This window comes from Eptatretus burgeri, chromosome 12 (genome assembly GCF_056783735.1).
Source record: "Eptatretus burgeri isolate ZD-2024b chromosome 12, Ebu_testis_v1, whole genome shotgun sequence".
NCBI classification, from domain to species: domain Eukaryota; kingdom Metazoa; phylum Chordata; class Myxini; order Myxiniformes; family Myxinidae; genus Eptatretus; species Eptatretus burgeri.
The window spans coordinates 8,693,328-8,704,894 of record NC_140972.1 but is presented as its reverse complement, the minus strand read 5'-3'; the positions used below and the strand labels follow the sequence as shown (position 1 = coordinate 8,704,894).

General features: G+C 52.6%; 1 protein-coding gene across 6 annotated transcripts in view; it reads left to right on the top strand.

Annotated features, from left to right (window-relative positions):
• Positions 1–2,321: 2,321 nt before the first annotated feature.
• The window catches only part of CORO2B (coronin 2B), a 213,898-nt gene continuing 204,652 nt past the window's right edge, over positions 2,322–11,567 (top strand). For 3 of the 6 annotated variants that reach the window (XM_085849394.1, XM_085849395.1, XM_085849392.1), the window contains exon 1: positions 2,323–2,913. In XM_085849394.1, the coding sequence (XP_085705520.1) occupies positions 2,899–2,913 (15 nt within the window). In that variant the 5' untranslated portion in view covers positions 2,323–2,898. Of the gene's footprint in view, positions 2,914–11,567 lie in introns of all 6 variants that reach the window. The other 3 variants (XM_085849393.1, XM_085849396.1, XM_085849391.1) reach the window with 3 other exon arrangements.

The following is an 11,567-nucleotide window of genomic DNA, read 5'->3' as shown; positions in this document are numbered from 1 at the left end:
CTCCCCCTCCTCCTCCCCTCCCCCTCCTCCTCCCCCTCCCCTCCTCCTCCCCTCTGCTCCTCCCCCTCTCCTCCCCTCCTCTCTCCCTCCCCTCCTCCTCCCCCTCCCCTCCTCCTGCCCCTCCCCCTCCCCTCCTCCTTCCCTCCCCTCCCCCTCCTCTCTCCTCCCCTCCCCTCCCCTCCCCTTCCCTCCCCTCCCCCTCCTCCTCCCCTCCCCTCCCCTCCTCCTCCCCTCCCCCTCCCCCTCCTCCGCCCCCTCCTCCTCCTCCTCCCTCCCCCTCCCCTCCCTCCTCCCCTCCCCTCCTCCTCCCCCTCCTCTCCTCCTCCTCCCCTCCTCCTCCCCTCCCCTCCTCCTCCCCTCCCCTCCTCCTCCCCCTCCCCTCCTCCTCCCCTCTGCTCCTCCCCTCTCCTCCCCTCCTCTCCCCCTCCCCTCCTCCTCCCCCTCCCCTCCTCCTTCCCCTCCCCCTCCCCTCCTCCTTCCCTCCCCTCCCCCTCCTCTCTCCTCCCCTCCTCCCCCTCCCCTTCCCTCCCCCTCCCCCTCCTCCTCCCCTCCCCCTCCCTCCTCCTCCTCCCCCTCTCCCTCCTCCTCCTCCCCCTCCTCCTCTTCTCCCTCTCCTCCTCCTCCCCCCTCCTCCTCCCCCTCTCCTCCTCCTCCCCCCTCCTCCTCCCCTCTCCTCCTCCTCCCCCTCCTCCTCCCCCTCCTCCTCCCCCTCCTCCTCCCCCTCCTCCTCCCCCTCCTCCTCCCCCTCCTCCTCCTCCCCTCCTCCTCCTCCCCCTCCTCCTCCCCCTCTCCTCCTCCTCCCCTTCCTCTCCTCCTCCCCCTCCTCCTCCCCCTCCTCCTCCCCCTCTCCTCCTCCTCCCCCTCCCCTCTTCCTCCCCTCCCCTCCCCCTCCTCCTCCCCTCCCCTCCTCCCTCCTCCTCCCCTCCCCCTCCTCCTTCCCCTCCCCCTCCCCTCCTCCTTCCCCCTCCCCTCCTCCTTCCCTTCCCCTCCCCTCCTCCTTCCCCTTCCCCTCCTCCCTCCCCTCCTTCCCCTCCCCTCCTCCTTCCCTCCCTCTCCTCCTTCCCCTCCCCCTCCCCTCCTCCTTCTCCTCCTCCTCTCTCCCCCTCCCCTCCCCTCCCTCCTTCTCCTCCCCCTCTCCCCCTCCCCTTCCCCTCCCCTTCCCCTCCCCCTCCCCTCCTCCTTCTCCTCCCCTCTCTCCCTCCCCCTCCCTCCCCCTCCCCTCCCTCCTCCTTCTCCTCCCCCTCTCTCCCCCTCCCCCTCCCCTCCTCCTTCTCCTCCCCTCTCTCCCCTCCCCTCCCCACCTCCTTCTCCTCCCTCTCTCCCCTCCCTCCCCACCTCCCTTCTCCTCCCCCTCTCTCCCCCTCCCCTCCCCCTCCCCTCCCCTCCCCCTCCCCTCTCTCCGCCCTCCCCTCCCCCTCTCTTCTCCTGCCCCCTCTCTCCCCCTCCCCTCCCCCTCTCTCTCCCCTCCCCCTCTCTCCCCCCTCCCCCTCCCCCTCTCCCCCCTCCCTCCCCCTCTCTCCCCCCTCCCTCCCCCCTCTCTCCCCCTCTCCCCTCCCCTCCCCCTCCCTCCCTCTCCCCCTCCCCTCCCCCTCTCTCCCCCCTCCCCTCCCCTCCCCCTCTCTCCCCCCTCCCTCCCCTCCCCCTTTCTCCCCCTCCCTCCCCCTCTCCCCCTCCCCTCCCCCTCTCCCCCTCCCTCCCCTCCCTCCCCTCTCTCCCCCCTCCCTCCCCCTCCCCTCCCCTCTTCCCCCTCCCCTCCCCCTCTCCCCCTCCCCTCCCTCCCCCTCTCCCCCTCCCTCCCCCTCCCCTCCCCTCCCCCTCTCCCCTCTCCCCTCCCACCTCCCCTCCCCTCTCCCCCTCTCCCCCCCTCCCCTCTCCCCCTCCCCTCCCCCTCCCCTCCCCTCCCTCCCCTCCCCCTCTCCCCCTCTCCCCCTCCCCCCTCCCCCTCTCCCCCTCCCCTCCCCTTCTCTCCCCCCTCCCCTCCCCCTTCTCTCCCCCCTCCCCTCCCCCTTCTCTCCCCCTCCCCTCCCCTTCTCTCCCCCTCCCCTCCCCTTCTCTCCCCCCTCCCCTCCCCCTTCTCTCCCCCCTCCCCTCCCCCTTCTCTCCCCCTCCCTCCCCTTCTCTCCCCCCTCCCCTCCCCCTTCTCTCCCCCTCCCCTCCCCCCTCTCCCCCCTCCCCTCCCCCCTCTCTCTCTTTGTGCTGCTCCCGTTATGTCCTGATCCGTTCAGTGCACGAGCTCTTCCACGAGCCTCGACAATGTATCCAAGAACACGAATTCATACATTTTACTTTTTTCATGTTGTTTTTGTGAAGTGTAGTTCGAGTGGCGACCTGACACGGTCGGGTTGACATTTTGGGATGGTTTGTGGTTGTCCGTGTTTTTGTTGAGGGCGATGTCAGGTGTTCAGATTCAGCTTGTTATTGTTGTAAAATATAGACGTATAGTACTACTGTAGTACTACTACCACAACTCGGACTCCACACACTCTCAATCACTTTATTCTTTGTCCTGCTTGAACATCTCGGAGCATTATCGCGATTCAACCAACGGTAAGATGGTCGGATCAGGGGGTCGGATCAGGGGGTCGCCTCTCGAATGCAAACCCTCTGGAATTTTCTCATTCAAAGTTGAAACGATTGTGATGTTTTGCGACAAGATGGCCTTCATTTGACGGATCACATCGGGAGCGAGCGGAGTCGCTGGATCCTCAAAGCTGATTTTACTCTCACAACAGGGTGGGGCGGGGAGAGCGCAGCTGTGTGCTGGGCCCCACCTCGATCAGCGACGCCCGTCCGCAGCCCCCATTGAGGTCCCTGCACATCGCCCATCGAGCAGCTGATGCTGTCCATGGCTCGACTCGGCACAGCACACACTGACGATTGACTCGGCACGGTTAACTCATGACCCGCACCAAGGTGAGTGGAATCGTTGTTCTGTATTCAAGTTCCGTACCTGTCTCATGAACACGAAGCAACGGTGATCTGCTGATTCGCACGGCAACTTAGCTCGGGCTCTTGCTCCCCTGCCCCTTGCGTGGCTCTTTGCTCCCCTGCCCCTCGTGCGGCTCTTCCTCCCCTGCCCCTTGCGTGGCTCTTTGCTCCCCTGCCCCTTGTGTGGCTCCCCTGCCCCTCGTGCGGCTCTTGCTCCCCTGCCCCTTGTGTGGCTCCCCTGCCCCTCGTGCGGCTCTTGCTCCCCTGCCCCTCGTGCGGCTCTTGCTCCCCTGCCCCTCGTGCGGCTCTTGCTCCCCTGCCCCTTGTGTGGCTCCCCTGTCCCTTGTTTCCATGCCCCTGTGTTCTCGAGCCATTGCAAGGTGCGGATTCCATGGTGCGCAGTGCGGGCGACGTGCACCTGTGGAGAAGCACGTGGTTATACCATATCCGTACATTGATGATCACAATGATTGTTACCCTTGTTAAGGATACCTGTACAGGGTTAAATTCCACATTAATTGAGATCATTGTCCCCTCATTGCATCCTTCTTGAATGAGTGGTGCTCCATTCAAAGTTTGTTGAACACACATTGTTTTCACACTCACAGTTTGATTCTTCGTTTGAATGCAGCACTAGGCTGTGGGGTAGCATCATTGGTTGAGGGCGCAGTTGTGTCCCTGATGCAGTGCCCTCTGCTGGTTAGAGCAGGAAGTTGTAATTTGGTCATTGTGCCGGCGATAGCTCGCCCACTCTTCGTGAAACACACCGTGGGATGCTGGCAGATGGAACGTCCATCCGTGGGACGGCACACACGTTGATGAATCACCCTGCCTTGAAACACACCGGGATGACGGGTCATAGCTCGGTTGGGATTCAAACCCAGGCTGGACAGCTAACAGGTGAGTGTGTGTACCTCTCGGACATCCTGTCAAAAGTTTTGATCATTCCGTCCACTCCATGAATCACTGTTTCTTTCAAACATAAATATTCTCATTTAAAATGATAACGAAAAAGCATCTGATCATGCAAAGCCTGTCCCCTTTGTAATCGGAATTCTTCTTCTTCCTAGTTGCAAAATGGTAACTTTGACCTTTTGACGAAATTATTAATTTATCTTCTCCATATTCTCATAATACAGCTTTGTTCAAAATTTGATGACAAAAGCCCAAATGGTAAAAAAAAAAAGTTACAGCCCGGACAGATACACACGCACACGGACACACGTATGGACACACAGCCGGGCACACAGACACAGACACACACACACACACACACAAACACCTACGCACCTACACACCTACACACCTACACACCTACACACACACACTCAAACACACCGAGACACAGACACAGACACAGACACAGACACACACACACACACACACACACACACACACACACACACACACACACACACACACACACACACACACACACACACACACACACACACACACACACACACACACGTCAGCACAAAAACAGACACACACACACACACGTGATTACAAAATCCTGTCTCTGCTGCGCGGGTTGACGGGTTAACAAGTTGTGATGAAGATAAACTTTGTAATGATTTACAACGGGGATAAATGAATCAAATTGTACCACATACTAACTCTACTGTTGAACATGATGGATCCGAGAGTGGTTCGGTTCCACATACTAACCCTACTGTTGGACATGGAGCAGAGAGCGGTTCGGTGCCACACACTAACCCTACTGTTGAACATGATGGACCCGAGAGCGGTTCGGTGCCACATACTAACCCTACTGTTGAACATGATGGACCCGAGAGCGGTTCGGTGCCACATGCTAACCCCAATGTTGAACATAATGGACCCGAGAGCGGTTCGGTTCCACATACTAACCCTACTGTTGAACATGATGGACCCGAGACCGGTTCGGTTCCACATACTAACCCTACTGTTGAACATGATGGACCCGAGAGCGGTTCGGTGCCACATGCTAACCCCAATGTTGAACATGATGGACCCGAGACCGGTTCGGTTCCACACACTAACCCTACTGTTGAACATGATGGACCCGAGACCGGTTCGGTTCCACATACTAACCCTACTGTTGAACATGATGGACCCGAGAGCGGTTGGGTGCCACATACTAACCCCAATGTTGAACATGATGGACCCGAGAGCGGTTCGGTTCCACATACTAACCCTACTGTTGAACATGATGGACCCGAGACCGGTTCGGTTCCACATACTAACCCTACTGTTGAACATGATGGACCCGAGAGCGTTTCGGTGCCACATGCTGACCCTACTGTTGAACATGATGGACCCGAGAGCGGTTCGGTGCCGCATACTAACCCTACTGTTGAACATGATGGACCCGAGACCAGTTCGGTGCCACATACTAACCCCAATGTTGAACATGATGGACCCGAGAGCGGTTCGGTGCCACATACTGACCCTACTGTTGAACATGATGGACCCGAGAGCGGTTCGGTGCCGCATACTAACCCTACTGTTGAACATGATGGACCCGAGACCGGTTCGGTGCCACATACTAACCCTACTGTTGAACATGATGGACCCGAGACCGGTTCGGTTCCACATACTAACCCTACTGTTGAACATGATGGACCCGAGACCGGTTCGGTGCCACACACTAACCCTACTGTTGAACATGATGGACTCGAGACCGGTTCGGTTCCACATGCTAACCCTACTGTTGAACATGATGGACCCGAGACCGGTTCGGTGCCACATACTAACCCTACTGTTGAACATGATGGACCTGAGAGTGGTTCGGTGCCACATACTAACCCCAATGTTGAACATCATGGATCCGAGAGCGGTTCGGTTCCACACACTAACCCTACTGTTGAACATGATGGACCCGAGAGCGGTTCGGTGCCACATACTAACCCTACTGTTGAACATGATGGACCCAAGAGCGGTTCGGTTCCACACACTAACCCTACTGTTGAACATGATGGACCCGAGAGCGGTTCGGTGCCACATACTAGCCCTACTGTTGAACATGATGGACCAGAGACCGGTTCGGTGCCACATACTAACCCCAATGTTGAACATGATGGATCCGAGAGCGGTTCGGTGCCACATACTAACCCTACTGTTGAACATGATGGACCCGAGAGTGGTTCGGTGCCACATACTAACTCTACTGTTGAACATGATGGACCCGAGAGCGGTTCGGTGCCACATACTAACCCCACTGTTGAACATGATGGACCCGAGAGTGGTTCGGTGCCACATACTAACCCTACTGTTGAACATGATGGATCCGAGAGTGGTTCGGTGCCACATACTAACCCTACTGTTGAACATGATGGATCCGAGAGTGGTTCGGTGCCACATACTAACCCCAATTTTGAACATGATGGACCCGAGAGCGGTTCGGTGCCACATACTGACCCTACTGTTGAACATGATGGACCCGAGAGCGGTTCGGTGCCACATACTAACCCTACTGTTGAACATGGACCAGAGACCGGTTCGGTGCCACATACTGACCCTACTGTTGAACATGATGGACCCGAGACCGGTTCGGTTCCACATACTAACCCTACTGTTGAACATGATGGACCCGAGAGCGTTTCGGTGCCACATGCTGACCCTACTGTTGAACATGATGGACCCGAGACCGGTTCGGTGCCACACACTAACCCTACTGTTGAACATGATGGACCCGAGACCGGTTCGGTTCCACATACTAACCCTACTGTTGAACATGATGGACCCGAGACCGGTTCGGTTCCACATACTAACCCTACTGTTGAACATGATGGACCCGAGACCGGTTCGGTGCCACATACTAACCCTACTGTTGAACATGATGGACCCGAGAGTGGTTCGGTGATTCATTGTAACATGAACACGGCCATCTCGATCCTCGTGATCATGAGATCAGAACTGTTATATTATGTTCATTCATACATTTCCTTCTCTTCCTCATTCTTATCATTACATTTTTGATGGTGAAACATCCACGCGCACACGAAGTCGATAAAACGATGCGGCTTTCAAAAAATAAAATAGGAAAGATGTTTAAAATAGGAAAATGACGTCATATTGTTTCCTTTGTCATAAAGACTTTCTTTCCAGGCAAATCGAAAGAATAGTCTCAAAGGATGATGTTTAATAATAAAATGCAAATGGGAGGATTTTTTTTTTTAATGAAGAAATTAAATACAGCAGACTTTCCTCCAGCTGTGACTTTTTCACTTCCCGACGGGTAACGTGAGGTCACCAGAGGCTCGTGACGTCACACCGCACATGCGAAACATTTCCCACGAGGATGAACCGTTTCCCTGTTCACAAGTCTCTGCACGTCTCCATCCACTCGTAATCGCTCATATTGTTCACAAACAATACAGCGAGTGTGTTCCATTGCCGGGTGCACTCACAACTCGGGGGAGCTTCCAATTCATCCACCCAGGTGGCGATTCGACCTTGTTACTAACGAGTTACACCTGTACTTCTCGGTTCTCCCAAACTGCAATCATCAGAGCAACTCCAAATAGTGGAAGCACTTTGAGGGCAGAAACTCATGGAAGAGCAGTGTTTCCAAGGTGTACCCCCCTGCTCCCCACCCCTCCCCCCAAAATCTTCGTTTTATCCACACTCAGATACAAATGGCATTCAGTGGAACATTGTTGTTGCTCCCCAATCCACAGATCACGTTTTAATGTACATCCTACCAAAAGCAAACAACCCTTCCGCTTCCTAATTTGCTGCGTCACCTCTTGTTCACTTTCAGAGTCGACAAACGAACACTCAGCTCATTCCCACTGTCACCAGCTGCTAGTCTACCCACACATCTCCTTACGTCGCAACATCCTTGACCAGTCGTCGTCTCGCAGGGTATGGGAAGGGCAGAGGTTTAATCAGTTTGAAACCTTTTATCAATTAATTTTTTTTTGAGAATTTAATATATTTTGGTCAAAATATCAAGAAAAGAATGCCCTCCCTTTTTAACATAAATTTTTTTATACGTCAAGAGACTTTAAATTCAGCAACAACCGCAATGCTCTGCTGAGTGCGGTAAGAAAGTTGGCGCGATTGTTGTGACGTCACTGGTACCCAGAGTGCCCCGGAAGTGACAACTTCCCCCAAGCTCAGTGGCTGTGTTTGTCTCGTCTCACCGTCCTTTGTTGTGTCGCGTATTTTCATCTGCATGTACATTTATGTGTGAGACGTGTGTGGCAGCTCCACTACGAGCCGTCTGAACGGCGGTTCCATAAATGGGAGAAAAGAGGAATAATAGAGTTGAGGTGTGCAGTGCCCCCTGGATTTTGGAAGTTTAGCCAGGAAGGGGTTTGCTGGAAGAACGTGTGCATCCTGTAGTTGCAGGAGTGAGAGCAGAGGGAGCAACATCAGAGAAGAGAAGGTTAGAAAACGGAGGGACCACTGACCTGGCTGTGATGGGACGGTAACAGACCTTGTTGGTCGGTCTCTCCGTGGGTGATTCCAATCACGTTGAGAGCTTTAGATTCCAAGGACGAAGACTTCCCTCAACATTGTCCTTTACTTCTTGCAGGTGTTTATCGATGTTAAGGTTTTGTAGTTCTTGTCCACCGGTTGTCTGTTCTTGATGTGTTCAGCCCGTTTACGTGTCGGTTTCTTGATTGTGATCAGAAAAGAAATGAGTTTTGCTTTCTGAGTGATCCATTTTTCTCCTCTTGTCCCTTTTGGTGACACCAAGACCCCATCTTTCCACAGCTCTTTGTGTGAGTACCAATTCTTGTTCCATCTCCTCTGTTGGAGACCATGTTTCACTGCCATATGTCATCGCTGGGAGAGCACACTGAATGTAAACTTTCCTTTTCAGATACGAGGACAGTTTGCTTTTCATGACACTTCTTTTATTTTCCAAATGCTGCCCATCCTGCTCTACTATGTCTCTTCACTTCTTCAAATTGATCCGCATGTAGTTGTACGGGTTGTCCTCAGTAAGTTGAATTGCTGGTTCTTCAACTTTGCCAAGATCAGTTGAAATCAATTCCTGTTTTCCTTTGCAATTCAGCATTTATTTTGTCTTCATAATATTCATTTTGTCTTTTCCTCTTCTACGAAATATTGTGTGTGTGTGTGTGTGTGTGTGTGTGTGTGTGTGTGTGTGTGTGTGTGTGTGTGTGTGTGTGTGTGTTTTGACTTTGAAGCATTCTGATGTGGAGTGATGCACGAAAATGATCGTCAACACCTCCTGAGTTGATTTAGGCTAATTACTTACAAATAATCCATTAGAATTCCCATGTTTTAAATGCACACCATATTAAGGTGTGCATTAACACCAAAAAGCAGCTTCATACATCCTTCTACCATGGCATGGCATTCCAATTACAAAATAAATAACAAAAACAATGATAACATTGTAACAAAGCAAATATTAATTAACACGAATAATATATATATATATATATATAGACATGATTATTTTTTGTACATCTTGTTGAGGCTCGTATGAGAGCTAACGCACAGCAAGGGGGGAGGGGAGGGAGGACAAAACAGTGGGGAACAGAGATATTAGGAGATCTATGGAAGGGAGAGGGATGGGGTGGGGAACACGGGGTATACAAGATGAACATTACAGGGACTTTCAGGAAGGAAAGCAGGTAATTTGGGGGAGATTAACGGGGTAGAAAAGATCGAGGAATTGGATGGGGGACAATAAGAGATGGTGGTGAACAGCTGTTTTGAAGGCCTGGAGGGAAGAATGGGATTGAACAGAGTGAGGGAGTTTATTCCAAAGGCGGGGAAAAAAGAGGAATGAAAGAGTGAAGGTGAGCAGTAATTCGTGATTTTGGTAGTTTTACCAGAAGGGGGTTATTGGCGGATATTGAGTGCCCTGCGGAAATATGGTGGGGACAAATCGCACACAGAGCGGGTGGGGGGGGGCACGAGACCGGAGAGGAGACGGTAGAAGACAGAAAGACCACCGACCTGCATGCGGTGAGAAAGTGAGAGGCCCAAAGACTCAGCCTCATTGCAGGAGATGCCAATGATCCGAAATGCCTTGGTTTCCACAGCGTGAAGCCGAGAAAGGTGGGAGGCAGGAGCACCAGCCCAGACGGGAGAGCAGTACTCCATCAGGCTGCAGACGAAAGCTTTGTATGTGATCAGGAGCTCAGGTGGGCCAAGTAAGGACTTTGCACGACGGAGGATTCCCAGTCGGCGACTGGCTTTGGAGGCCAAGTTGGAAATGTGACTTTCACAGGAAAGATGATGGCAGATAGTGAGACGCAGAAAGTTGAATGAAAGGACTTCTTCCAGAGGATTGTTGAGAAAGTAGATTGGGGGGGGGGGTTGTAAACAATCCTTTCAGAGAGACATAGTGAGAGTGTGAGATCTGTCCAGATTGAAAGACATGTTCCACGTGTTGGACCAGTTTGTGATTTAGCCAGATCTGCAGAGAGCGAAGGAGCTGCTGCTTGCTGGGCAGAGGGTGGAGTCATCAGCAAAGAGATAAAGACGATTTTCCAGAGTCAGAGAGATCATTGATGAAAACCAGAAAAAGAACAGGGCCCAGAACGCTGCCTTGAGGAACTCCAGCCTGGACAGGAAGAGGGGATGAGAGAACCCCATTTAGGGCCACACGACTGTGACAGGAGAGGAAGTCTGTGAGCCATGAGTGGAGATGGCCTTGGATACCATCGGAAGAGGGTTTGGTGAGCAGGGCAGGTTGCCAGACCGTGTCAAAAGCACGTGATATGTCGAGGGATATGGCTCTGATTTCATGTCCGGCATTGAGGACCTTCATCCATTGTTGGGAGAGCAGAAGCAGCATATCCAGGGTAGAGTGACCTGGTCTGAAACCAAATTTATGATCGGAAATCAAGCCATTGGAGAAGAGGAAGGATTTAATGTCTTGTGCGATGATGAAAATTTTATTACTTACAACAATAATGAGAATAGTAGTGTCATATGACAACAATAATAACGAACATATAATCCCCGCATGGGCCCCAAGCACATCTTGGCTTCGTGAAAGGCAAGCGAATGCTCAAGCAGTACAGAATGCGGCTGGGCAACAAGACTGTGAAGAACAATGAAAATTTGGTCCAATGGACCAGCAGGCCAACCAGTCGACTCTCAATGAATGGTCACAAGGTGTATGAGGTGATATATTATTATTATTATTATTATTTTTTTTTTGTATTTCTTGTTCTCATGACTGCAGATTGTAGACACAAAGTTTTCTTTTTCCATAAAACACTAAGAAGGGAAAATTTTGTGTTGCGAATTATGAAGTTTCCTTTGGACATATTATGGGGCCTTCATACAGTGCCAGATGATTATTTTTTGCCCTTTATCCTCTTGTTATCCCCCCGATTTTTGATATATGAAACGGTGGGATATTGCAATCTGCTCTATTTGTCTATCTGTCCATGTGTCACGCTATCTCCTCCTAAACTGGTGTGCAGAAATTCCCCAAACTTGGTGGTTAACATCACCATATGGCAAGAAGGTGCAAGAGCAGTAACATTTTGACCCTGCCCCCTGGGTCACAGGGGTCAAAACGGGAAGAAACAAAATTTAACTCAAAAAATTTGGTATTGGGTCATTCCTGGTGGAACTTTTTGCCATCTTTCAACGTTTCCTTCGATGGGAAGCGTGTGGATTTGTGATGGTGCGCCATCAACTTCGCTCTT